At 36.6% G+C, this 27,901-nt stretch overlaps 3 protein-coding genes across 4 annotated transcripts in view; 2 read left to right on the plus strand and 1 right to left on the minus strand.

Moving 5' to 3' along the window:
* The first annotated feature begins 301 nt into the window (after window positions 1-301).
* Window positions 302-5,065, plus strand: asb4 (ankyrin repeat and SOCS box containing 4). The gene is made up of 5 exons (XM_053493116.1): window positions 302-455; window positions 2,452-2,751; window positions 3,070-3,560; window positions 3,666-3,779; window positions 4,199-5,065. The coding sequence occupies exons 1-5, from the start codon at window positions 317-319 to the stop codon at window positions 4,382-4,384; spliced, it is 1,230 nt and encodes a 409-aa protein (XP_053349091.1). The 5' UTR covers window positions 302-316; the 3' UTR covers window positions 4,385-5,065.
* Window positions 5,066-8,239: 3,174 nt separating this feature from the next.
* Window positions 8,240-27,796, minus strand: pdk4 (pyruvate dehydrogenase kinase, isozyme 4). Of its 2 annotated transcripts, XM_053493118.1 has the most exons (11): window positions 27,203-27,796; window positions 25,798-25,939; window positions 16,769-16,840; window positions 16,343-16,527; window positions 15,926-16,015; window positions 14,255-14,332; window positions 13,525-13,601; window positions 12,740-12,838; window positions 12,522-12,632; window positions 12,083-12,196; window positions 8,240-11,716 (listed from the first exon to the last, which is right to left on the minus strand). In XM_053493118.1, exons 1-11 carry the CDS (start codon window positions 27,315-27,317, stop codon window positions 11,534-11,536), a joined length of 1,266 nt encoding a protein of 421 aa, XP_053349093.1. In that variant the 5' UTR covers window positions 27,318-27,796; the 3' UTR covers window positions 8,240-11,533. The 2 variants fall into 2 exon arrangements, with proteins under 2 accessions (XP_053349093.1, XP_053349094.1); XM_053493119.1 differs by lacking the exon at window positions 16,769-16,840.
* The window catches only part of LOC128519395 (cytoplasmic dynein 1 intermediate chain 1), a 70,797-nt gene continuing 67,332 nt past the window's right edge, over window positions 24,437-27,901 (plus strand). Inside the window, exon 1 of the mRNA XM_053493114.1 lies at window positions 24,437-24,829. The gene's annotated coding sequence lies outside the window, so the exon portion shown is untranslated. The remainder of the gene's footprint in view (window positions 24,830-27,901) is intronic.

The following is a 27,901-nucleotide window of genomic DNA, read 5'->3' on the forward strand; positions in this document are numbered from 1 at the left end:
ACCCAATCTGTATGTTTTGGGACTGTGGGAGGAAACCGGATTACCCGGTGGAAACCCACCAAGCATGGGGACAACATGCAAACTCCATTGCCTTTTTTCTTTTGCAGATGCTAATAATATTTAGAGGCCATAGTGTTCTTTCAGCCAGTGGTGAATATTGTAGAACTAGTGTACTGTATTTCTAATTTGAAGAGTTACGCAATGTTCAACAGTACTTAATGTTAGCTTTCCCATGCTGCTCTACTCTATAAATAGTGCGAGGTGTCCACGTTTCACACTCCTACACTGTCTGGCACTCAGTGAAAACGCTGACAGAATGAAGCCTCGGTTTCTTTCCGCGCTGCAGCGCAATGACGCCGAAGATGTGGACGAAATCCTCCGCACCACCAACTTCGATATCGACACGGTGTTCGACGTGGAGGACCGAGGAAGAATACTGGCGTCCTATAAGCAAGGTAAATACAGTAGTTTTACTGAGTAACAGACGAGCAGTGAATGAGGCCGGCCAGAAGATGGCGCCACACTCAGTGCTGTAACGCTGAGTCACACTGTTCGCGTGCTCTCAGTTTGTACAGCTATTTAAAAAATATTTTCGACGAAATAAAAGTATGCAGTATAGTCATGAAAAATGAAATTATAATCCTCCTATCAAACCCGCACCGCTGTGTAGCCTATTAGCTTACTGCAATTTGACGCTAAAAATAAATTCCACCGACCCCATAACCACATATGTATTTAATGAACACTATTTAAATATGAGCAATAATATTTTGTCTATTTATTAAAGTGATAGAGATTTTTTTAAATAGGCTACTAAATAAAGTCTGGGCTTATATTCAAGATGTTAATTCAAGTTATTGTAGACCAACATATTATTAAGGTTTTGATTAAACCCATTCAGACTAACAGTTATAACTCAGTAATAAATATAAGAAATTTGGAAAAGGTGGGTTGTGTAATATCGCAATGGTATTTGGCCAAACCTGTAAAGACATACATCAACATTCACTCTTCTTGGAAGGGTGTTCTCAAAGTTTTGGAATGTTTCTGTGGGAACTCATGCCCATAAATTCTGTAGAACGTTTATATGGTCAGGCAACGATGTTGGACGAGAAGACCTGGCTTGCAATCTTCATTCTAGTTCATCCCAAAGGTGCTCGATAGGGTTGAGGTTAGGGCTCTGTCAAGTTCTTAAAGATATATAATTGGCAGTGGTGTCAAAAGTATTCACATTCATTACTATACTTGACTAGAAGTATAGATACTAGGGTTTAAAAAGACTTCTTTAGAAGTTGAATCAACTCAAGCTTTTTACTCAAGTAAAAGTGTAAAAGTACTGGTTTCAAAACTACTTAAAGTATAAAAGTAAAAGTAACGTGGGGGGGGGGGGGCATTAAGGATAAAAGCTTAGGCTGAGCCACGGGCCTATATACTGCACTAACGCTTCATTAAAAAAAAAAGAAATGTGTTGTTATTTTCTTGTATTTTTTAACGGCCATAGTGATTTGGGATACTGTATATGGCAATCGAAAAAGAATGCATTTTAGTACAATGCAAATACATTAAAGAACCATATATGTGTACTTCTGAGCATTAACATGTTTTATGGAGAAGAAGATATGATAACTAGTTGCCTATAAGTATTTTAATGGTGCAAAAAGGTCAAACTTCAGAGGCATGTCATCGGTAACCTTTATTGCAATGTAAATGTACATTCAAGCTTAGCTGCAGGAATCTGTGAGGGCAACATACAAGAAAATTAGTGTACTCAGGGCAGGCTTAGTAACAATTACCCTTGTATGGTTGTCTACAATAAACATTAGTGCTGTCAGAATGAATGATTAATCCAAGTGATTCATCAAAAATATATATATATATATATATATATATATATATATATATATATATATATTTAAATGTAAGGAGTAGAAAGTACAGATAATTGCGTGAAAATGTAAGGAGTAGAAGTAAAAAGTCGGCTTAAAAATAATTACTCCAGTAAAGTATAGATACTCAAAATTTCTACTTAAGTAACGTAACGAAGTATTTGTACTTTGTTACTTGACACCTCTAATAATTGAGCTTATTAAAAAGATGATACACTCTCATGGGTCCTCCCTTATTAAGAAACACTGTGGCAGAAATGTGGACAGGTCATGTTGAAATCGTCTCATAAACATGAGTTTAAAAGCAGTAACTATTTATTTGAAGCTTGTGTTTTGCTTTCAACCAAAAAAGGAAGTAACAAAAGCTTATGAACAAACTGCATGCATCATCATACAGGTTTTCTTTATATCTGTTTTCGTCTGGTTTTGACGAGATTGGGTCAATAACACATACTATTGTTTAAAAAAATCTCAGTAGTCAAATTTTTTTACACAAAACCTTACATTATTCTGAGTTATGGTCATCTCTAATGCTGTGCTTTATTTAATGGATTATTGACTCTAGGTTACTGGCTACCAGACTATAAGCTGGAGTCTTCCTGGGCGATGGGCATTCACATATGTATGCTGCACAATGCGGTGGAGAGTGCCTTGGTGCTTCTGCAGAGGGGAGCAGCTGTGAACAGGAAGCCCAATGGGAAAACACCCCTGCATGTGGCTTGTGAATTGTCTCATGCTGACTGCGTGGCTCTACTGCTCAACTGGGGGGCAAAGATCAACGGCATGTCCCTGAGTGGACACACCCCACTGCATTACTGCAGTACACAGGAGTCGGTGGAGTGTGCCAGACAGCTGATACTTAAAGGTTTACAAATAAGCAGCAATTACTGAATGTCCAAATTTGTTTAATAGTAAATTGTGCAAAATAAAACAAAGAACAGACTACCACCAATGATGTATTAATTAAAATAGTGCTGATGGGGCTGCCAAGTGACCTCTGTTTATTTTCTTTAGTTTTTAAATTAAAAGCTAATTGTTTGGAAATTAACAATTTATGATTTTTCACCCAAGAAGTATAACTAGTTTATACTGGTGTTTGGTGCATTGCTACTGTATGGTTGAGTCTTCATGATGAATACAGTAGGTAATATCACAGATTCACATTACGTCATTTTATAAACAGGAGCAGATGTGAACAGACCGAGCCAGAACACCGACGAAGACAGTCCACTACACATAGCTGCACGCCTCGGTATACCTGGGCTGGTTGGCCTTTACGCTGCGCACCGTGCTAATGTAAATGTTCCCAATGCCCGTATGGAGACCCCTTTAATCACTGCTGCATTCTGGGCTATGGATACCCGTGAACAGACGTATAGTGAGAAGCATCATCTTGTGTGCCGCATGTTGCTGGACTATGGGGCTAAACCAAACATCCAAGATGAAGACAAAAAAACAGCCCTTCACAAAGCCTCATGGAACTGTGACCAAGCACTGATGCAGATTCTGCTTGAGGCCGGGGCTGATCCCAAGATTATGGACATGAACGGTTGTGCACCGATTCAATACGTGCTAAATATGGGGCAGATGCGTCCTTACTGTGTACCATATCGCTGCTTCCAGCTCCTGCTTAACTATGGAGCACCTAGAGTCTACCCAAAACAATTCCACAAGGTACAAGTTTGCTTAGTTTCTTTGCTAATTTAGGACTGAAAATGTCCTAATGTAGTATTTTAATATTATTTGATTCAGAGTAACACTGTCCATTCTATTAACTAGGTGTTGCAGCTGAGCCATGATGACCCCAGGACAGTCGAGGTGATGGCAAATTCCTATGAGCATCTCACGAGTACCCCAAAATGGAGAGCAGCTATTCCTGAAACAACATACAAGGTGTGTCATTGAGACCTAAATGGGTTAAAAGATTTTTTGCTAAGAGTTTAGTAAAAAGCTGAGTTATGGTCAAGATAACCTATATCTGGTCCACCAAAAATATCAGACGAACTAGGGCTTTATTTATCACTACAGCATTTTATGATTTGTTCTTCTAAGGGAAACTCTTAAAAACAAAGGATTTCTCATAAAAAAATATATAAAATAAATAAATAAAGCTGAACCTGCTAACCATCCAAATATATAAAAGATAACATTTTAAAATAGGGCTAAATATATTAATATTTAAAATAGGAATGTAATTTTCTGAACAGAAAACGCACAAACAACCTGATTATGCATTATTATAAACATATACAGTACTGTATATACTTTATTATACATTAAAAACTTTATATTTCTCTCCTTCTTTTACTAAGAGCCACACAAGGTTTTATGACTCATTGTTTGCTGCCTGCACAAGTCCACGTTCTCTGCAACACCTGGCCAGATGTGCCATCCGCATGGCGATGTGCTGCTGCATTGAATCGGGTGTCAGAAGACTTAAATTACCTCCATCAATCAAACGATACATTCTGCTCGAACCAGTGGGAATCATATACTAGTCACTGTATTAGGCAAAGGTGAAGTTACAACATGTCTATCTTAAGTACATGAACCCTGCTGGAATATGCAGTAAGTGGTTTTAGAAAGATTTTGCAGCTTGCGCTGAAGCTGATGTTTTGTGAACACACTATATTAATATTTTGAGTTAAAGATTAATTAAGAATACTGGAGAATGATTGCTGAGATTTGATCTCAACAACCAAACAAATACAAATTATGCACCAAACCCACTGCTAGTGTTTTTAATTATTCTTGACTATTAAACCCTTTGCTAGGCAACTACCAAGATATATAGCGAACAACAATTAATGTAAGCCAACAAGTTGCTACTGCAAAGCGAATATGTAAGCATATGACAGGACGAGACAGTTCTTTTCCCCCCTTGTTCATATATCCTTATTACTTTTTGGTTGCTCAGACTTTCATCTCATTGATTAGTAAAATCAAGCACATTATCTTTGGTAGTTCTCTTTGAACAGAACTTCACTTACGGTACACCTAAATTTTAGTGCATAATAATCAACCTTATTCATGTCTGCTTTTCCTAGTCTGTCCTGTACTTTCTGTTGACATCATGTGACCGCTTCTGATGTCCTTCTATTCTGCTCAGCATTGGCTTTTTGTCCTTTCCTTTTTGTCATTGGAAAGGGTGAGCCTAGAATGCCCATTATCCTGTCACCAGTTTGTTGGTGTATATTTGATGATCAGTGTTGTTCAGTTCATCTGGTGGTGTTGTTGTTAATGCTCTGGATGATTGGTGTACTGTATATTGCTTTAAAAGGAATAATTCAAAAGTGAATTTAACATTAATGTTTACCAGTGGTTTAACAAAAATATGTGAACATCAGAAAAGGCCAGATTATTAAACCTGCTAAAATTTTTATTCTTACAAATTAATACACATATATATATACTCAGCAAAAAAAGAAACGTCCTTTTTTCAGGACTCTGTATTTCAACAATAATGTTGTAAAAATCCAAATAACTTTACAGATCTTCATTTTAAAGGGTTTTAACAATGTTATCCATGCATGTTCAATTAACCATAATCAATTAATTAACATGCACCTGTGGAATGGTCGTTAAGACCTTAACAGCTTACAGAAAGTAGGCATTTAAGGTCACAGTTCTAAAATCACAGGACACTAAAGAGACTTGTCTACCGACTGTGAAAAACACCCAAAGAAAGATGCCCAGGGTCCCAGCTCATCTGCGTGAACGTGCATTAGGCATGCTGCAGGGAGGCATGAGGACTGCTGATGTGGCTAGGGCAATAAATTGCCATGTCCGCACTGTGAGACGCCTAAGACAGTGCTACAGGGGGACAGGAAGGACAGCTGATCATCCTCGCAGTAAAAGACCACGTGTTACAACACCTGCACAGGATTGGTACGTCCAAATATCACTCCTGCGTGACAGGTACAGGAACACACAGTCCCTCCATTAGTGCTCAGACTGTCCGCAATAGGCAGTCCATGAGGAGGAGATGCACTGCAGTACTTCAAGCAGCTGGTGGCCACACCAGATACTGACTGGTACTTTTGTTTTTGAGCCTCCCTTCATTCAGGGACACATTGTGAAACATTTTTAGTTTATGTCTTATGGTGTTGACTCTTTTAGTGTTCATACAAATATTTACACATTAAGTTTACTGAAAGTAAAAACAGTTGAAAGTCAGGGGATGTTTCTTTTTTTGCTGAGTATATATATTAATACAATTAATACATAAGAATGTTAAATATTACAGTTCACGCACTACTGGGGGAAAAAATGGAGGATAGATAAATAAGCAATCCATGAAAGTCAAAACACTGTTAATATATACAATAATCATGCACAGCATTAACAACATTAACACCAGGTGAACTGAACAACACTGATTACCAACTATACAACAGCAAACTGGTGACAGGATCATTGACACCCAAGTTTCACCCATGTCTGTGGCCCGTTCCAATCCCACAGAAAAAAACAATGCTGGCCAGAACAGAAAGGTATTGAAACACCAAGTTCAAGACACCACAGCACAACCCCAGAGGCCCTGTATGGCCATACCTAGAGGAGCCAGCACCACCATGGGCACACAAGGTGAACCCTTAGGTTAACATGGTGGTTTTATGTTATGGCTGATTGGTGTATATTGTGGCCTTGATTTCTGGATCTGTAGGCAATTTATATGATAATAAATATATATATATATATATATATATATATATATATATATAAATCCTATTCTGTTTATACACAAGTGCTGTAAAGTGATCAATTCGTGTAATTCATACTTTTAAATATGTTGCCTGAGGATTCAGACTTTTGAGTCATTCTGGACTGTATTTAGTCTGAGAACATAAGTGATAAGCATGACATTTGTCTTAGAAACTGCACCCAAGATATAATAAAAAACACTTTTTACATTTGTCTGACTTTAAATTGTTATGAGCCAAAACATTATGTTTTTATTATTAATGAATAAATAATCGCCCATATTTTCGTGCAAAATAAAAGGATAAAGGCACCCTGCTAGCAGAGCTCTGTAGATGGTAGCTGAATAGACGTTTAAACAACTAATCCTTTTAAGCTCTCTCTTAAGCTCTGAGCACAGATTCAACGTTGACATATCAACTACTTTCATAAATCAACACACTGATAATTAGCAAAGTTGAGTAGTAGAAATGGATTGGAATAGATTCTTCTTTTAGTATGCCTAGAAGTCAAAATTCTAAAATAATGTCTGATTTTGAAAAAGGCAATATATTTTTGTTGGCACTTTTTAATCATTATTGTTAGATCCACAGTGGGTTTAGGTTGAAATTTGCATGCATTATTGTACATCAATCCACACCACTCACGTGATCACTGACCTCAGCAATCTTTTACTCGAGAATACTTATCAATTATTTACTCTAAGCTGATCTGTTCTTCACGTTAACTTGAGTCACCTCCTGCTGCTTGCTGACTCTCACTGCTTAGAGGTCGAAATTCTGTATGTGTGAGCTTAGAGCAAGGTGTAATCAATCACGCACACAGTGTCATCTGGAAGTAATAACTTTCCTCAGTACACATACTCTGTTTCCATTCAGAAAAGACAAGAGCCTCGTAACCAGCTATTAAGTTATAGACCGCTGCATTAGATCAAAGAACAAATTCCTCCTTGTAGCCTGTAATCCATAAATACTCAACCGTGTGCATGCCTTGCCCTTATATTAACATTTAGTCAAAGCTAGTGGCATATTAGCAAATGAGAGCTTGATGGTATTAAGTGAAAGTTCATGCCATGATTCCAGAAACAGCTGTGTGATTCCTGAATGAGATTGTGGTGTGGCCACATGAGTGTTAATGACGGGTAAGGCAGGAGAACTGAAGACAATAAAGAACGGTATTCCCGGTACGTGTCTGGGCTCCAGCACTACAGTATACGTACTAGATGCATGCCAGAAAAACAGTTCTGTTTTCGAAACAGACATGGAGGGAAAGGATGTGTGGAAGAATGACACAGCAAAAAAGTTTAACAGCAAACATGCAGTATAACACTGGAACCATTAATATGACAACTTACAAATAGAAATATTGCAGTTTGGTGTTACTAGGTGAAGGGTCATGGAGTGACTCCAGGAACAGCCCTGTGTGTTTTCTAAATGTGATTTTAGTTTGGCAACATGAGTGTTCAAGATGGGTAGAAAATAAAGAACATACTGTTCTGGGTACGTGCCTGAGCTCCAGGACTATACACTGGCCATATACTATACTTCCGTGCCAGGAAACCATCTCCACTTTTGAAACAGGCATGAAGGGGAAGGATGTGTGGAAGGATGACACAGCAAAAAGTTTGAGAAAAAAACACAACACTGAAACCATTAATAAAGACTATTGCTGATTATTTATTTTCATGCACATTGCATTTTGTTTTATTTGTGTTCCTCTAGGCTTCACCAGTGGCATCTAGTGAAACAGGGTGCTTTATCTTCCTTGTCAGCTATGCAAGCAATGCAAAAAGCAGAAACAGCAGGAGGTGAAATTGGGGTTAAAGTCTATAAAATGAAGGTCACATTTTGGCTACAACTATTATATCTTTAACTATTTTAACCATTGATTTCACCTCCTACAGCGAATCCATATAAATTACAGCATATACTGCAGCTTTTTGGTTAAATTTCAACACACAAATAAGATATCACAATCATATTTTCTTCGTTAATTGTATGATTTAATATTTTCATTGACAAAAATGGTATCTTTAGCAAAGTCCTAAAGCGCTGCAGGTGCAAAATGTGGTCGAGTGGTTTACAGAACAGGAAGTAATCCTGTAGATAATTTGCTGTTGACAGTTACGGTCCCTGCCCCTATGTCACATTCACATGACTATAAATAGCGCTGGTGAGGTAAAACTAATGTCACACTGAAGTGTGCAAAAATCAACGTCTGATGCTGAAAGCATCCACTGTGTACAAAAAAAAAAAACATCTAGCATGACAAACCAGCTGAACATTACAAAGCGAAATGTTTCCTGCTAACATGACTAAGTGATTACAGCAATTGAATTGGCTTGGGGGTGAAAAACAGATACTTCCTCTGCAAATGCTTTAAAATGACCCAATGTTTTTTACAGTTAAAGATATACCCCTGTTAAAGCATACACATCACACTTGGAATTCAAAGAAATAAAAAGTAAAGCATACTTTCCTTTATCCTGAGATCATGCAATTAGAAACAAAAGTTATTTCTGAAGAAAAAAAAATCTATATAAAAGAAAATAACATACAGGTACTTCAGTTGTTACAGTGTTAAAATTCACAAGTTGGAATTTCAAAATTCACAAAAAGGACATAGAAGGTTATTCTTAGGGTGAAAAACCTTAAAACCTGGTAAATTAAAATGGTATAATACTGTATATACAGTATTTGGCCACGGTGACCATACAAGGCATTTATCAGCCACAACATTTAAACACAAACTTTATGTTGTTGCACATTTTCACTGCAAACACCAGCAATACAAAGTAAGGCCCCTATACTATATGTTTCTGCTCTGTGACATGATTTACACTGCTCAATTGTCAAGACATTAAAAAAGAGAGAGAGAAAAAAGATTTTTTTTCCGATGATCTGGTAAAAGCAAACATTGGGCATGCGGTATACTGTTATTCAGACTTGTTCTTTTTTTAGATTGCATATATAAAGCATTCATTATGGCTTCTAAATTGACACTGTACACGACTCATGGAAGTTGTTTACGTCACATTTACAGCAATTTAATTCACATTACAAGCTTTATTGTTCCATTTAAATTTTCTCAAATCAGCCCAGATCCAGTCTCTCCTCTTTACTGATTTACATTCATGTTGCTAAGTGTTGCATATCTGTCCTTAACATGAACAGACCTCAGCCCTCAAATTAGATGTATTTGCACATTTTCAAAATCAATGTCCAAAGCATTGTAATAAGCAAGTACATCATGGAAAAATGCATACAGTATTTGTGATATAATATTCCCATGCAGTAGCGATTAAATAAATAAACATGCAACACAAGCTTTAAGTGCAAATATTAGTTGCTCTGGAAGTTTGCTACAAAAAAACAGATGGTCAGCTGTAAAGCATTCGATTAAAAAGCCAGCAATGTCAATGCGCCATAAAGTATGTATGTAAAACAACTGGGTCTGTAAGACCCTGGCTAGAAAGAAGGCTTTCAAAATAGCGATTTTGCCATGCATTGTGTTTTATATTATTCCATTTTTTGCTTCTTAATACATGTGGCACAAACAGCAACAAACTTGGTGGTGTATGCCATGCTTGATATAGATGTGACTTCTAGGACTAGTGTTAAGCGAGAGCTCTAGATCTGACATATGCACTGTAACTGGTGGGAATGCGTGGTCAGAGAACAGCATCAAATGGAAGGAAAATAACCTACATGAAATCTGTTTTGGGTGATCAAACAGTGCCAAATGTGATTTCAATAAGTTGGATCTCAGGTGCACATTTGTTGTCTAGTTAGATTGTAGAAAATATGGCCACAATATACCAGGCAAAAAATATATTTTCCATTTAAATCTTGTAATGTGAACACAGTCATGTAATGGAGTGTTAAACAAAATCTAAAAGCATGTGTACCATTTTATTCACAAGGTAACCTAACATCTGACACATTGCTATAATTTCTCATGAAATAATAAAAAAATGCATTTCTCCTTAAAACAGTCTGCAACAGTGGATTTTTTTTAATGTTTTCTGCTTACATACATTGTTGTCTGGGGCTCTCATGATAGACAGTTTTAGAATTTGTCAGATTTTTCAGTAGTTCCTACTAGCTTCAAATTACTGTGCATCCAACAGCACTTTGATAATTGGAATCCAAAATTATTAATTTAGGTGATTTATAATTTAGGTGAAGACTAATATACTGATAGAGACTGATACTGGTTCTAGCCAGGGACATGTCCTTGATGGTAATTGCTGATGGTGATTTGTTTTCAAGTACACAAGTTTAACTACAATGCAGGGTTAGAGGTGGCTATAACTTAAAGCCACCTCTAGTGGGCTTCCTCTGGGTCAGCAAAGTTCATTAATTAGAAGTTGTCACAGTTTATTGTTTATGTTCCTCCACATTTTAATTTTGGCACAAGGTTTTACATCAGATACTCTTCCAGATGTAACTCTTCCATTTTTATCCAGGCAACTTTTTTCTATCTACTATTCCTTCTGCATAGGCAAGCAAGAAGCCTAACGCCAAGCCACAAATGCCCTATGGTCAACAAATATTATGATGCTATTTCTGTTATTTCTATGCTTATTTTGAGGGCATTAGACACAGACATAGGATAAACTTGGACCCCCCCTTAAAGAGAGTTTGAATGTCAAATGTTTTTTTAGTCATAATTCCAAATATTGTCCTACACAAATATCCCATATTACCAGGGAGGAACAACATTTATAAAATAAAATATTTTTTCATTTTTATTACACGGAATAGATAATTTAAAGGAAATTAGCTTATATCCTGAAAATAGAGGAATAAAATGAGGCATACGGTGAGTTTAATAAAATGCCCTTTTCACTGTATAATGTGAAACCAGCAATTCTAAAACTGAAATGTATATAAATGAAAATTATATCCTGAGGCAATTTTGTTAGCCTTGTAGGATATATCCTATTATATTCCATCATTTAACCTGTTTTCAGTTCTTACGTCTGGCTCACTGTAATCATACTTTCCCAGTTTTTTTGGTTCACTGCTCGGGATGCTCCAGTCATCTGCTTCAATGCATGTCTGGTAATGTCTTAAGGCTGACCTGTTGAAAACCGGCAGTCTCTCCACAGATTCAGAAGATAACGCCTAGAAACCATGTAGAGTAGGACAGAAAGATAGATGGGCAGAAAACAAAACAATTAGGTTTATTTTTGGGACAGTTGTCATCATACAAATACTATACCATTCCATAAAACCAATTACCATTGCAAACTATTTTTATTTGGATCTAAGGAGCAAATAATTATAACACCTTGTGAAGGCAATTGGATTAGATTTGGATCCCTTTGTCCTTGTTTTACGAAGCAAAAAAAAAAAAAAAAAATCAGGAAATACCACTGAATTAGAAGTTGTTTCCTAACTTTTGACTGGTACTGGACATATATTACATTAGCACAGGCGTAAAAAGAGTTTAGTGTGTGTCAATGTAAAATGTATATAATTACAATATACCTTCAAGTAAATGACAGCTGATGTGCCATATCCCTCCATCGAGTAAAGTTGCAGGTCTCCCTGGAAATACCTGGCATAGAGGCGTGAGATGGGAAGGCCATAACCAAAGCCAGCCTGCACAAACCCAGACATTGAACCCAGGGTAAATGACTGACTGAACTGAGTGTACCTTTGCTGAATTACAACCTAGCCAATGTCTATTAACACACAGTTTACACTTAGTGACTGTTAAGAACACAGGTAATCTGGTGGGTTTATACTTTATATGTGAAGCATTCGACAGTGCTGTTAAAACTGGTCAGAAGTAGAAAAATGAACTGTAACAAACTAATTTTTCAGCCAGTCGAATTAATTAAGGTATTCTTATGCAAACCTTTGTACTCAACTGTAAAAATTCAGTATCATTTAAATGTAATCAAGCAAATCGGCTCTGTCTTACCAGTGGCGCATTGCGAGCATTGTCTGTCACAGGGCTTGGTGCTGTAGTATACATATAACTAAAAAGGCGTTCAATCTTCCTCAAAGGCACGCCTCCTCCTCTGTCCGACATCTATAAATATACCAATCAGGCTTGTTTTAAATCAGGACTTTAAATGATGTAATTACCTACAGCATTCTTTAAACACACCAAGCGGAGGAGTAAGGGGGAAAACTCGCCTTTATGGTCAGGTCTTCATATCCAAGAGAAACTCGAACTTTAATTGGTGGAAGATATGTGCTGTTCTCATGGGTTTCTACAGTTGCTCTCATTGCATTCTGTTGAAGCAATTTCAAAAGGATGTAATGGTGTAAAAAGTAAACATGCTTAAACATTGGTGGGAATTGCAAATGAAGCAGACTATAACCCCTTGTGAAAGCGATTATATTCTTTAGCTTTCTCATCAGGGGTCAGACCAAAGGTGAATGAAATGACATACAATTCAAATACTGTATCAAGAGAAATTTGTATTCTAATTCTTGACTTTCACTAAGACAAGTAACTTAAATGCTGTTCGAATGCCCTGAACTGGTAATCCACTGATAGACACAGATCAGCCACACCACTATCACCACATGGGCAAAAGAACCTGACTATGTAGCAATGGAAGAAAGTGGCCCTTGTCTAATGAATCATGTTTACTTTTACATCATGTGGATGGCTGTGTGCATGTGTCGCTTATGTGAAAAACATAAAAGTATCTGTTGCTAACCCTCTTGGTACAAGATACCACAGTACCAATTTAGAGGTCTTGTGGAGTCCATGTCTTGACAGGTCACAGCATTCTTGTAAGTGCAAGTGGGACCAACACAATATCAAGCAGGTCGATTAAATGCTATGGCTGATTGGGGTAAAATGCTTGTAATCACACATGCCAGTAAGTTGGGGTCAAACCTTTGACTTCTAGTAAATGAGACCAAAGACACACACTTAATTCTAAGAGAAAAATCTGAAAGTACTGTACCTTAAATAGCTCAAAGAGTATATGATAAAGATGAGATGGCACATAGACTATATTAATGGGTTCACTGGGGTTTTTAGCTGCAATGAAATAGAAACAGAAAGAAAATGTAAAAACTACAAACAATATATGCCATGCTGTGTGCATAAAAATGTAAACTCATCTGGATTCGACTGATTTATTTCCCAAGTTGTACACAAAAGATGTTTGTGTCTGCATCTCTGTACTTAGTCATAACTTAGGCATGGTGTCTAATTTGTAACCTATTAGCAGTAATGCTGACTGGCTTCTGGACATTTTGCCCTTTGAGCCTCAACCTTCTCGAAACACTCATGCTGTTTATTCTATTAGGACAAGAGGGCTAAACTCTACTGATGGCAGATTGATGTATTTCTCAATAAACACAAGGCAAAGGTTATTCAGGCTCTTCTTATCAAGCTGCACGACAGTATGTCAAACATTATGGCTCATATTAATAAACTACAATATGGAAATACAATGCTGTAAAAAAAAATTACATGAAAAAAATTGTAAACATTAAACACAAACAAGAAAAGATATCCTATACAATGTGCCAGAAGTGATGTAAGTAGAACTGGTGTGTGTATCAGCCTCTCTTTAAGTGCAGAAACCATGTTTACTAAACAAGGTAATGTTAACGGAATCATTACAACCTGGGAGTATTCATCATGCACGGCACATAAAAAGAAAGACTGGATGGAGAGAAACTCACAATTCACTTGTTCGATCTCCACTTCTGGAGACATTAGGTAATACTGATCACAAAGCATCCTGGAGCTTTCAAAAGCATCTGCAACATCAGAGAAATAAAACATGAAACCATTATAACAATTAAAGTGAAATATACACATTTATAATGTAAATATTTAAATGTTAATAATAGTGTAAAACTATTTCCATTATCCATTTTTAATATGCTGTAGCCACTTAAATATTCATTGGTTATAAACTGTTACAAGTCCCCCCCCCGTTAAAATTGTTTATTATTTGTTCTCAGACTACTGTCAAGTGTAGTACAAAATGACCCAATCTCCAGGGTGACCCAAAAGTCTGGACTCATCAGTAAAAATTTATTTAAAAGTATAAATTATAGCAAATGCTCACTTGACAGTCTCTGTCTTCTCAGCACTTGTATATGCTAAATAAGAAAAACTATCAGGAAACGTATTATGAAAATTACACATTTTATATAAGGAAAAATGCCTATGGATCCAGACTTTTATGGGTATTCGATTGGATTGGGATCAAAAGTTTGGAGGCTGGGTCCGTGGCTTTGGATTCTTTACCTGACGGACCGCATGCGCAGCAGGCTGTGGTTCACTAGGTGTTTTGGTACCCTTTCTACTGGGGCCAGCACTGACTTTTTTTTTGCCTATTTGTACATAAGCATGGGGAGTCCATGATCTGCCTAACAGTTGGTGAGCAATGGTAATGCTATGGATAAAGGGTGTTCCTAATATTTCATATACAAACATAATTTGTAATTACTAATAATTAATAATTTGTGTTTTGTATGTTTTAAATTTGTTTTATATCATTTTATATTTGCAGTAGTCTTTTATAACACTTTAGCATTTATACTTATGACTTAGATGTTTCTAAAACTTCCTTCCTCTCTTATGCTTTTGCATGCTAATCTTTTTCTTTCCTATGTGCTGCATTATGTACTTATTTCTGTCTTTTTCCTCTTATGTTTTGTTTGTATTTTTGCCGCACAACCACATCTATTTTTGTATGTACAGTGGAACCTTGGATTACGAGCATAATTCGTTCTGGAAGCGGACTCGTATTTCAAAACACTGGTAAACCAAATTAAATTTTTCCATAAGAAATAATGAAAACTTAAATTATTCATTCCACAGCCCAAAAAATAAATACATAAAAATAATTAACACAAAATATAAAGTAAAAAAAAATAATAATAACCTGCATTTTACCTTTAAAAAAATACAAATAAATCTCAACAGAAAAGTGTTTCCGTTTGTGCACTCGGCATCAAAACAAGAAGCGCGTACGTGATACATGATACTCGGTACTCGTAAACCAAGACTTGTTCGTTTTCCAAGACAAAATTTATTAAAAATCTAAAACGCAAACCGTATTACTTGCAATCCGAGGTTCCACCGTATTATGTTCTTTTATATTTTCTTTTCGTAAAATTGTACATTTGTTTTTGTTTTCTATTACAAATCATTAATATGTTTAAACCTTTAAATTTATCTACATGATACAATATCTTATCAGAAAACTCACTACTTACTCTACTAATGGCACTTTTACTTTATGGCTGATGCCTTTATAAACTGCTCTTCTCTACAACAAATAACATACAGTAAATCCGAAACTCATGTTTATGATTTTACAGCAGAATATGGCTCATTACCTTTTACCACCTCAACTACATCACAGTTTGGGTCAATACTGCCAATATGCTTTGGATGAGCTGGGTTTGTGCTCCCACTGAAGATAAGTGCTGTAAGTAAACAGACAATTGCATGTGTGTTGTTGACAAGGTCTTTAATATTGACACATACTATGTAAACTGGTACAGATCAAAGAACAGTAAAAAAGTGTTAGGGCCATGCATTTTTCATAATATTCCTAGACAGAGTAATAAATACAAAAAATGCTTATTTTTATAAATACACAGCTTCATTTATATATAATAAAGCTATGAGAATATTTTTTAAACACTTAAAATATTTAATATATAGTTATCAAAAAGGACATCTACAATGTTTGAAAAATAAAGACTTAACAAGAAATGTATGGGGATCTAAAGCTTATATTGATTACTTACTATGCTGGTTAATGAGCATACGCGTTGAGATACGGCTCGTGTAGAAGCGGTCTAGGAAATACTGGACATTCTGATTGGTCACCGGATCCACGCCAAAAGCCTCCTTGTACTCCAGCACTCCTTGCGCCATGGTGGGAACCACATTATTGTGTCTATTCCTCACGTTGATCAGTGCCTCTGTGAACCTGATTGAGCATTCAAGTCAGAAACAAGCTGTTACATGATCACCGGGTGCTTTCACGTGAACTTGCATGCATCATTCCCAACAATGTTGTTTGTACCTCTTTGGGGGAAACCAATTCAAAGCAAACAAACCATATTTATTGATTTCACTCTAACTGAAACTCAGCAAGTCAAACAAGTTAATCAGTGTGAAAGCACCAACAGATTCCTGGTAAAAAACATTTGGGAAATACACAAACTCACTTTCCTAAAACGTTTTTATCTTCAGGATCTTTTTCCAGGAAGTCCACAAGCTCCATCAGACTCTGTGTATACCTGGTGTAAAAAGAACATCTGCTTAGTAAGAGAGTTTAAACAAACTACATTGGAACCTTGGATTACGAGCACAATTCATTCAGAAAGTGGGCTCATATTCCAAACCACTCATAAATCAAAGCAAGTTTTCCCATAAGAAATAATGTACGCTCAAATGATTTGTTCCACAGTCCAAAAAAATAAATACATAAAAAAATTATGAATACAAAATATAAAGTAATAAAACAACTTGACCTGCACTTTAAAATAAATCCGAACAGATAAGTTTTTCTGTTTATATGTGCAGGTGCTGTGTGTGTATGTGTTTGTGTGTGTGTTTGTGTATGTGTGAAGCTTAAAGGGGGTAGGAGGGGTGTAAGGTTGATAGTGTGTAAATCTAAAGTAAGAGGACAGGAGGAATCAGCCCCTTCCATCTCCCCCCTTCTCATCTTACACAGTAAACCTTTCTCCTCTCTTATTTCACACACACACACACACACACACACACACATTAACAGAAAGACTGTTTTGTCTGAAAAATTAGCAAGAAACATCACTAATGACACTCGTGTGTGCACATACTATCGGAATTATTGCTGTAAAGTAAAACAAACAAACAAATAAACCTGCACTTAACCTTTGAAAAGAATCGCGACAGAGCAGTGTTTCTGTGTAGAGCAGAGTGTGTGTGTGTGTGTGTGTGTGTGTGTGTGTGAAGCTGAGAGGGGGTAGGAGGGGTGTAAAGTCGAGAGTGTGAAGGGGCATGGTGTCAAATTACATGTGCGCGCACACATAACGACAGAGAGGAAGAAAATGGATCTTTAACCTCTCTAATAAGTCTTTCTTTTGCTTTACACGCGTACACACGTGTGTTATAATACAGTACACACATACAAACACAAAATAAAATATGTTTTGCACGCACACACATGGTCACAGTGTTATAGTAAACAGTACACACGTGCGCAGATGTTGATTATACCAGTGAGAGACGCGCACTAAGACCGAGCAGGGGAGACGATTACCCACACTTCCACAGTGCAAGAGACAGAAAAAACATCAGCTCAGTTGTGATCACGTGACACTCTGCGTCAAAACAAGAAGCGTATGCGTGATACATGATACTCAGTACTCGTAAACCAAGACTTGTTTGTTTTTCAAGTCAAAATTTATTAAAAATCTTTGCTGGTCATGCGAAACACTCGCAAACCAGGTTACTTGCAATCCGAGGTTTCACTGTATAACGATTCCAACAATGTGTAAGTTAAAGCTTTGTGTGTGTGTGAGTGAGAATGTGTCATTTTAAATAATCAATGTTTACATTCATCTTAAGTAAGCACTTTGTCCTCCATGGATCCAGAGACTGTTCTGGAAACTCTGGCTGTGATGTGGAAACACACTCTGGGCATCATGCACAAATGTTCATACCGATGTAGAGGATGGGTTGCCTGTTGAGTCTGGTTCCACTCAAGGTTTTTTCCTATTGCCATCTCAAGGAGTTTTTCCGTGCTACCATCGCCGACACCCTTGGCTTGTTTATCAGTGACAATCTCATTATTATCTAAACACATATTTTTTTTACTCACTTCCATACATTTTCTTTTCATTTTGTTCGGCTGCTTTAAGACAATGACCATTGTTAAAAGCGCTACTGTGTATAAATAACAATTAATTGAATCAAGTTGCTTAAGGACTTGAAAACACATAAAATGGGTGTCTTTAAAAACTGTTTTTTTTCTGTGCTTTTTCTAAATGCAACCTCCATTTTAGTTTACTAAAATCTGAAATTTTGGAAAACTTGATCCAGGATGAAGACATTTAGAAACTCAGTTTTCCATGTTGATGTGTGGACAGGAACTGTGGTACTGGCTTGCTCAACCTGTTTGATGTCAGGAAGTGAACTCGGTGAGAACATTTTTCAGGATTCATTTTTCAGCATAAGGCTTTATGCTTAGTGCTATGTTACTGCCTGTTGTTTTGGAATTCTCTTCACATCATGTTTTTTGCAATGTTTTTTTAAAGAATGAAGGGAAAAAATTATTGTTAAAAATGTGTGTACGGTATGTGTGGACTAGGTCTCAATCATCAATCCACCTACAGTATCAGGATGCTTTTCTGGTATGAGAAGAACCAGAGAACCTGGAAAAACCCATGTGAACATGTGAGTTCACAATCAAACTGTAAACTTGAAGCTGTGGGCCCTGAATGCTATCTGCTGCACCAACATGCCGACTCACTAAAATAATGCAAAACATTGTTGTGCTCACAAAAAGCTACTAAAAATGCCTTACGGTCATTTATCTTGCTTCATACTTAGAATGACCAGCCAATTCAGTTCAGTTTTCAGAATTTTAAGATTTTTGCCTTAAGATTCAAAAAGCGAAAAGTTGTCTCGGTATACAAACCATTTCTCGGCATATGAGCGACTGAACTGAATGCTGACAAAATTATGTGCACGTCTGCGAGCCGTTCAAAACTGGTACACATCAGTGAGGCATTTTTTTGGGGGGGGTTGGGGAGGTTCAGTTATAAGTGAAGACATTGCACCATGAGACCATGCACCACAAGAATGTTAGCAAAGACAGCAGCAAAAATAACTTTCAGTTTCGTTTTTAAAGCAGCCAGTGCCAAAAGTAATCATAAATTAAGGTTAAGTGAGATTTAATGTCTATTTATTTCATGTTTGACTCAATTTACACTTTTTTTCTAAATGTTTTGATTGTTTTTATATGCAAAAATATAATTATATTGTTGGAAATTGGTAATATTTTTTGAGTGGCTGAAACAGATTATTTGCATTTACATTATTTTCTATGGGAAAATGCATTTCGATGCAAAAATTTCGCCTTAGGAACTCGTCTCCGAAGCAGTTTAAATTCATATGCCGATGTACCACTGTATAAAACCTTTAACAGTGGTCAATGTCTCAAAACAGCTTTATAGAATGAAAAAGAGAATTAGGTAAATGAGTTTGAAATGTGTAAGACAATATGTATACATGTTTATGTATATATCATAATCATCAGAATATGTCTGCTGAGCAAGCTGTTATATAAGTTATCTGTGCAACAATATAATATTCTCTGTTGCCAGGTTTGCTGGTGAGAAAATAGCTTAAGCTATGGCTTTTTATAGTTAGACTACTGTAGATTCCCGTCATGGTTTCTGATGTACTGTTCTGGACAAGGTACAGCAAAACGTTCCTCTCAAAAACATCATAGCACAAAGCAAAAAAAACACTTTCTCGCTAGTACCATGAATGTTGTGCGCTTACTAGCCTATATTGAAAACAAACCATATACTGCTTAGAACTTGCAGAATTTGCATATTACACAGGACCAAAGTAATAAAACAAATGACCACTGTGTTTCTGTTGTTGTATAGCGCTGCTGAGATTTATTGTACAAAATGTTCCAAACATCAACTGATCAGGAAAAACTAAATCTTTTTTATTGTAAATAAACTGTTTTAGATAACTTAATTTTTTTTTTTTTGGAAGAGCAGCAATGTCAACAGAAACTGTAGGTTGTGTAACAAAAAAAACCTGGCTTTGACTTGTGACAGTCCATAAATGGAATGTAATTTTGGGAAATCTGATTCAACGAAGCCGACAAGCAAAACAACAGTCATGACATGGCACCCTTTCTTTGCCAAACCACGGCATTCATGCTTCACTAAGCATTCCTGTTTCCGAGCTGGCGAGAACTCTTAACTGTCCTTTACTTAACGCTGAGTCCAAGCCATCTAAACCACAAGCATCAACTGTACAAAACTAAAAGCTTTCATTTTCATTTTCATCTTAAAAATAACTTGCACATTCTTTATGCCAAATTACTGTATAATTTAAACCTTATTTATCCTTGTATTTTAGGTTAAATAACGTTGCCTTCATTTTCTTTACTTTTATTCTTGGAAGTGCGTGGAGCTTACATTAAGCTTCCAAAAGGCTACCAATGCAATTTACGTTTATGGTAGGAAAACTACCCTGTAAGAGATTTGCATGTTCACTACATGTCTGTGTGGGTTTCCTCCCATCTTCCATAATCATTCTGGTAGTTGGACTGTTTCCACTTAATTTCGCCTAGGTGTGAACAACTGAAAGTGAGTAAATAAATATTTGTATTGTGACTCATAATGGACAGCTGTGTGTTTCCACCTTGCACATAGTACTCTGTGGATAGACTCCACTGCAACCATGACTGAACTAAAATGGTAACTGAAAATGAATGACTGAACAAATTTACAGAGTTAGAGTTTAAATAAAATGCACAACTATTTTGAAAAAAAAAAAAAAAAAATCTAACAAAGAAATTGAAACTTATCTGCCAACAGTGTCTAATATTTGTGAAGTTGTATAGAGCACCAAGGGGTCACTTGTTGAAGTTTTCATTCAATGCCTGCCAATTATCAGCTGAAATATGTTTCTTTAGTATATAATCATATAATTATTATTTCACTTTATAACTTGAAAAGGTGTCTGTATGTATCGAGCTCGTCTTAATACTTTTTATGATTTGTTTAATTTCACATCAAATGCAGATTTACAGCCAATTTGCAATGTCAATAAACCAAAGACTAAACCTCCAATTTCCAACTGTAAACAAGTGGAATGCTGTGCCAATGGTGTCAGTAGGAATGCTTTTACCACCAACAATCCTAGTCCCTACTATTACTTAAATGTACACCAGAAATATTACCTAAAATATAAGCTACTTCAATAGGAAGAAAGCTTTTAAACTATTACACACATTTGACCTTGCTGTGTCCTTGAGCCTGTTTGGATTAAAATATAATAAGTTCATCTGCTGGTTACGATGTAATTCCTTATAAATCCTAGAAAGTTTGACACACTCATTTTTGAAATACTGTACTCCCAAGAATTTCACACCGAAGATTCACTCTAAACACCTGAAGCCTTGACACTTGTTGGCCCTTGTTGTTGGAAACATGTCCTACTGCATGTGTAGCAATGAACAACAACGCCAACAATACAGGCACAAAAAAGGAATCCTTGTCTGTGAGGTACATACAGTAGTGTGATGTCAACTGCATACCCTACTAAAAGTACTAACAGGACAATCTAAGTTTACATTTAGGGCATTTAACAGATGCACCGAGTGACTTCCATTTATCTCATTTTATAGCTGAGTAGGATTAAAATGAATATAAACCCATGACCTCCTAATCAAAAGTCCAATGCCGTAAGCACTTAGTTACCAGATTTAAAGACGCTAGCGTAATATAAAAGCTGAATATTGACATGTTCTTTGACCCTGTGCATCCTGACTTCGAAACTGCAAAGACAACACATACTGTTTCAACTAATCAGCATTAAATGAAACACTTACAGGTGCATATTTTTGCCTTATTATGTGAGTGTACAGTACTTACAATCTCAGCATGTCTACCTACTCATCTGATACAGAAAGTTGAATAATAAAAGACTTTATGAGTTCAAATTCAAATTTTATTTGTCACATACACTCATGACCTTAAAATCAAGATTATCAATAAGAAATAAATCCTGGAATAGAATAAGAATAAAATATAGAAAAACTTAACTGTATAAAAAAAATTAAGAATCTAAAATATAGAAAATATTTTAAGGAAACTTAGCTGTACAAAATATAGACAATGGCTGTACAAATATGAAAAATATGGAAACTGGTGTAAAAAAAATTGACATAGAATTTAAATAGAAATGTCCGGGGAGTGTGCAAATATGCTTGAATTTGACAATATAATGACCATAAATGTGCAATGTGCAAACGTGTGCAAAATGAAATGAAATAGAAATGCCCAGGGTGAGTGCACCTGTGCATGAGTGTTCAATTGTATAATGTCCATAAATGGCCCATAAATGTCTTGGGTATAAGCAAACCTCCATAAAGAGTTCATTAAATATTATGTTTATGGAATTAAGTTTTTACATTAGGACACCATGCTGTGTCTAATTCAATTCAATTATCAATCATTTGCATGTTATTTGTATAGTTATTTTACAAACTAACATTATTACAAAGCACCTTTACAGATATAGGAATTCTGGCTATAAGTTGAAATGAAAAAGTAAAAATGACTAATACTGACTAATATTTGAAATTATATGAACAAGTCCAGAGGTAGCCTAGTGCAAAAAAAAGACTTTATAAATACATTCAAATTTATGTAAGATTGCATGTGATTTGTATCCCTAACTTTTTGTAATTTATAGTCGTGGCCAAAAGTTTTGAGAATGACACAAATATTAGTTTTCACAAAGTTTGCTGCTAAACTGCTTTTAGATCTTTGTTTCAGTTGTTTCTGGGATGGACTGATATATAATTACAAGCACTTCATATGTTTCAAAGGCTTTTATCGACAATTACATGACATTTATGCAAAGAGTCAGTATTTGCAGTGTTGGCCCTTTTTTTTAGGACCTCTGCAAATCGACTGGGCATGCTCTCAATCAACTTCTGGACCAAATCCTGACCGATAGCAACCCATTCTTTTATTATCACTTCTTGGAGTTTGTCAGAATTAGTGGGTTTTTGTTTTTCCACCCGCCTCTTGAGGATTGACCACAAGTTCTCAATGGGCTTAAGATCTGGGGAGATTCCAGGCCATGGACCCTAAAATTTAAACGTTTTGGTACCCGAGCCACTTAGTTATCACTTTTGCCTTATGGCACGGTGCTCCATCATGCTGGAATATGCATTATTCTTCACCAAACTGTAGGCATGACACAGGACTGATGGTAGCGCTCACCTTTTCTTCTCCGGACAAGCCTTTTTCCAGATGCCCCAAACAATCGGAAAGAGGCTTCATCTGAGAATATGACTTTGCCCCGGGCCTCAGCAGTCCATTCACCATACTTTCTGCAGAAGATCTGTCCCTGATGGTTTTTTTGGAGAGAAGTGGCTTCTTTGCTGCCCTTCTTGACACCAGGCCATCTTTCAAAAGTCTTCGCCCCACTGTGCGTGCAGATGCGCTCACACCTGCCTGCTGCCATTCCTAAGCAAGCTCTGCACTGGGGGCACTCCGATCCTGCAGCAAAATCCTTTTTAGGAGACGATCCTGGCGCTTGCTGGACTTCCTTGGACATCCTGAAGCCTTCTTAACAAGAATTAAACCTCCTTCCTTGAAGTTCTTGATGATCCTATAAATTGTTGATTTAGGTGCAATCTTAGTAGCCACAATATCCTTGCCTGTAAAGCCATTTTTATGCAACGCAATGATGGCTGCACGTGTTTCTTTGCAGGTCACCATGGTTAACAATGGAAAAACAATTATTTCAAGCTTCACCCTCCTTTTAACATGTCAAGTCTGCCATTCTAACCCAATCAGCCTGACATAATGTTCTCCAGCCTTGTGCTCGTCAACATTCTCACCTGAGTTAACAAAACGATTACTGAAATGATTTTAGAAGGTCCTTCAATGACAGCAATGAAATGCAGTGGAAAGGTTTTTTTGGGATTAAGTTAATTTTCATGGCAAAGAAGGACTATGCAATTCATCTGATCACTCTTCATAACATTTTGGAGTATATGCAAATAGCTATTATAAAAACTTAAGCAGCAACTCGTTCATTTTCCAATATTTATGTAATTCTCAAAACTTTTGGCCACGACTGTACCATGTAATAATCAAAGTCTCTATATAACCTATTACACGGAACTAAAAGAACCCTAAATGACATTGGATACGACTATATGGCTGTTTCGTTTGGTTCCACAGTGTGTATTGACAAAAAGCTTCCTTAAACATACTGTTGATCATACTCTCAGTTCATTAGCCGTCATCTAACTTCTAACATCTATGTGCGTTAAATGACAAGTACAAGTCTAGCTAGAGAGGAAGGGGACTTAAATTATAAGAAACATTAGAAAATGCTCACTTCCACAAAACATTCCACTATTATGACTAGTGTTTGTGTGGTGGGTTGGGAATACTTTTTGCATAGTTATCATAACCTTAGGTTATTTAAACATATTTTGAACTTTGTTTGATGTCATCAGTACTGAGGGGGTAAGTACTTTGATCTGATTTGTACATAATGTTTTGATAGATGATAGTTGATTACAAAAAGAACTGCTTAAGTTATATTTAAGCTATACACTATGACCAGTCCTCTACTGTGCGTAGGAGTGGGTGATATGGGACAACCTTTTTTTTAGGCTGAATGGTGACACAAAACATATATCTGTTTTTTTCTTCTTGTTTTTATATAAATTGGGTTAAATGTTCAGTCAAATATGAGTTGTCACAACCAGTTTTTATTAAAACCGCCTTGGATCAAAATAAAGTACTGTAGTTTTATTAGAATATATTATATATTCTAATAAAACTACATATATATATATGACTTTTCAATGTCACACTAGCATGGTACCATATTAAACCAGGCAAAACTAATTTCTAACCTAGATGCAGATAGAGAGTTGGAGTGTGGCTGCAAAGTATTGTCTCATCTTATATTTTATTTCAAAATATATACATATTCCTTAAATGATTGATAATCTGCCCAGCCATACTGTAACAGTGTAAAGCTGTGCTACAACTTGATCAAAACAAGACATTCCCATGTGGGTAAATCACACTTCACACTTACATAGCTATTAAAATTTTACACTTCATGGTAAAACAACAGTTTTTAATAGTGTGTTTGGTCTTTGCAGTAAGACAGCTTAGACAGCTTTCCCCAAATCTTAGCTCATTGTTATCCCACAGATTTTCCCAGACCACCACAAATAAGTAATGAAATAATTTTTTATCACACTGATAAAACCTGATCACATAAATCTTGAAGAGAACTTCTTTTCATGTAGGTCACATGGACACAGTGTGTACTGCACATGAAAGAAGATGATTAATGGAGAGTCTTTAGTAATCTGGACACAGTCATGTCCACAATATTGCAGGCCACCAGCTCAATTTACTTTATTTGCCAGTACTATATTAGAGCACAGATAGCCACTGAACACAGGTGAACCTACCAGCTGTGTAGAAGCTGCACGGAAGGAGTCCCGATGAGCTTGTCAGGGAGAAGGTCTATCTCTTTCATGATGTTAGCCAATCTGACTGGAATCTCCTGACGGAGGAATATGAAAGAGGTCTTCTCACAGGCATTAGCTGATCCTGAGAGAACAAAAAAAACCAAACAGGTGTTTTACACACTAATATACACAGCAATGTAGCTTGTTGTGGAGAACATGCACGACACAATGTACTTTCACTTGAACACATTAACATAGTGTAAATATCAAGTTACAGCTTCAGCTGTTACTGTTACAATGCAATAACACTGGAATAACTAAGGAATAACACTTCTCCTAAATATGCTCTTTCCGCAAAGAAAACATCAAATCAACAATTATATGTTTTTCTTTGCCTCATTTAAAATCTCATTTAAATGTTTATTATTAGACATAGATTAAATGGCACATCTGCCATTAAAGTCGGTGGATTACCTTTTACTATATTTAAAAAAAATGTGCTGTATTACAATGAATGCATTAATATGTATTGTAAAAATCTAAAAAAAAAATTTTTTGGGGGGGGAGCGGGGTTATATTCGGCTATTATTAGAGCTGCTGTTTTATAACAGCATGTATCCTGGCCTAAGATGCTGAATTGATTTCAAAATTGATTCCACTTTTTTAATAATGTTGGGCAATGAGGCCTTAGGTTCACTCTTAATATATTCATTGAGGTCAGGGCTCGATAGCTGATACATATATCGGCATTGGGTAGTGCGAAGAAAGAAAGTAGAGAATATACAATTTTGGAAAACATACACAGTCCCAGACAAACGGCAGTCCAAGATCAGTATATTGTATCTGCAACTGTAAAGTAGCAATGCTTGTCAATGCACTACCCCCACAGAGTTTGATTAGCAACAGCATGACTGTTTTGGATCAAAATCAGGTATGGGCCTGATTTCAATATTGGATTAAAAAATTGGAAAGTTTGTACCTTGTGATGGCACAATGCATTTGAAAAATAAGTTCACCACGTAATTCTTTGAAACTTTGAAATCTTAACACCCTTGGGTATTTTCTGAGAAGGGCACGTGCTGCCTCGAAATTTGTCAGTGAGCAGATACTTTTATCTCCTTCAGGGAACAAACGCTAAGCTCATTCAAATAAACAAACAAACAAACAAATAAACAAAGCATGCACGAGAGCAACAATTGTGTTAATTATATCGAACGATTGCGCCGCACTTCACAGAAGCACAGTGTCCCGGACGTCACGTAATCCACGATTCCTCATTTATGCATGACAAGGGCAGTGCACGCGCGACTGTTATGATTATTTGCGACGTCGCTGCAGTCTCGTGCGCGGCCCGAGCTTCGATCTTTTGAGTTAATTTGTTAAAAAAAAAAAAAAAAAAACTTACCGAAGTCTATGAACTGCTTCATTGAAAGCGGCGATGGTGAGAACTTAGAGAACCTGTCCACTTGCTTCGGTATGTTAAACCTCGACGCGTTCCGCAAAATATGAGCCAATTTCATTTTGAATCTGAAGTGAAAATCCAGCTGAAGTTTAAATGACTTGATGCTGTATATGAGCAGCGCGCGCGCTCGCAGGATAAAACAGTTGGAGAAAAAAGGGCTAACTTGCTATTAGCATGGCCACATAGCCGCTATAATGTTAATAAGAGTAAAGCAGTGATAACGTGCAGAGTCATTAGCAGTTGCTTAGCCATAGAAATGCAGGCAGAGTATCGAGGCTGCTCTCCAGCATGCGCACTGTTAACAACAACTTAATTAACTCCACAAAGCTGAGACGCTTCTTCTGCTTTCTCCCAAATGTTTTTGTTCAGTTTGACATTGTTGTCCTTCCAGTGGCCAGCTGTTGAAAGGAGGGGGGTCTTCTCTTAAGTCCCCCTGCTTCACATTTTATAGACAAAGCCTGGTTTAAATGCCTGTCCAATCCCGGGCAGTTCGTGGTATAAGTAGTGACAGAGGTTGCCCTGTTCTGAGATCTGTGATATGCCTTCGATAACTATAAAAAAAAAACAAAAAAAAACGTGATGACCGCTACGCCGCGCATGCGCACTTCCGAATTAGAGCAAAGTTCATGTGGAGGCATATAG

The sequence above is a fragment of the Clarias gariepinus genome, chromosome 3, assembly GCF_024256425.1.
Source record: "Clarias gariepinus isolate MV-2021 ecotype Netherlands chromosome 3, CGAR_prim_01v2, whole genome shotgun sequence".
Lineage (NCBI taxonomy): Eukaryota > Metazoa > Chordata > Actinopteri > Siluriformes > Clariidae > Clarias > Clarias gariepinus.

Bases quoted from the DNA above. Each gene is read 5' to 3' on its own strand.
- pdk4 (XM_053493118.1), bottom strand. From the start codon at position 27,317: ATGAAATTGGCTCATATTTTGCGGAACGCGTCGAGGTTTAACATACCG. The intron at 14,333-15,925 runs GTAATGAGCCAT...CTGATGTTGCAG, and splicing joins TGTAGTTGAGGTGGTAAAAG to ATGCTTTTGAAAGCTCCAGG. The intron at 13,602-14,254 runs GTGAGTTTCTCT...ATTTCATTGCAG, and splicing joins GGAGATCGAACAAGTGAATT to CTAAAAACCCCAGTGAACCC.
- asb4 (XM_053493116.1), top strand. From the start codon at position 317: ATGAAGCCTCGGTTTCTTTCCGCGCTGCAGCGCAATGACGCCGAAGAT. The intron at 456-2,451 runs GTAAATACAGTA...TATTGACTCTAG, and splicing joins ACTGGCGTCCTATAAGCAAG to GTTACTGGCTACCAGACTAT. The intron at 2,752-3,069 runs GTTTACAAATAA...TTTTATAAACAG, and splicing joins CAGACAGCTGATACTTAAAG to GAGCAGATGTGAACAGACCG.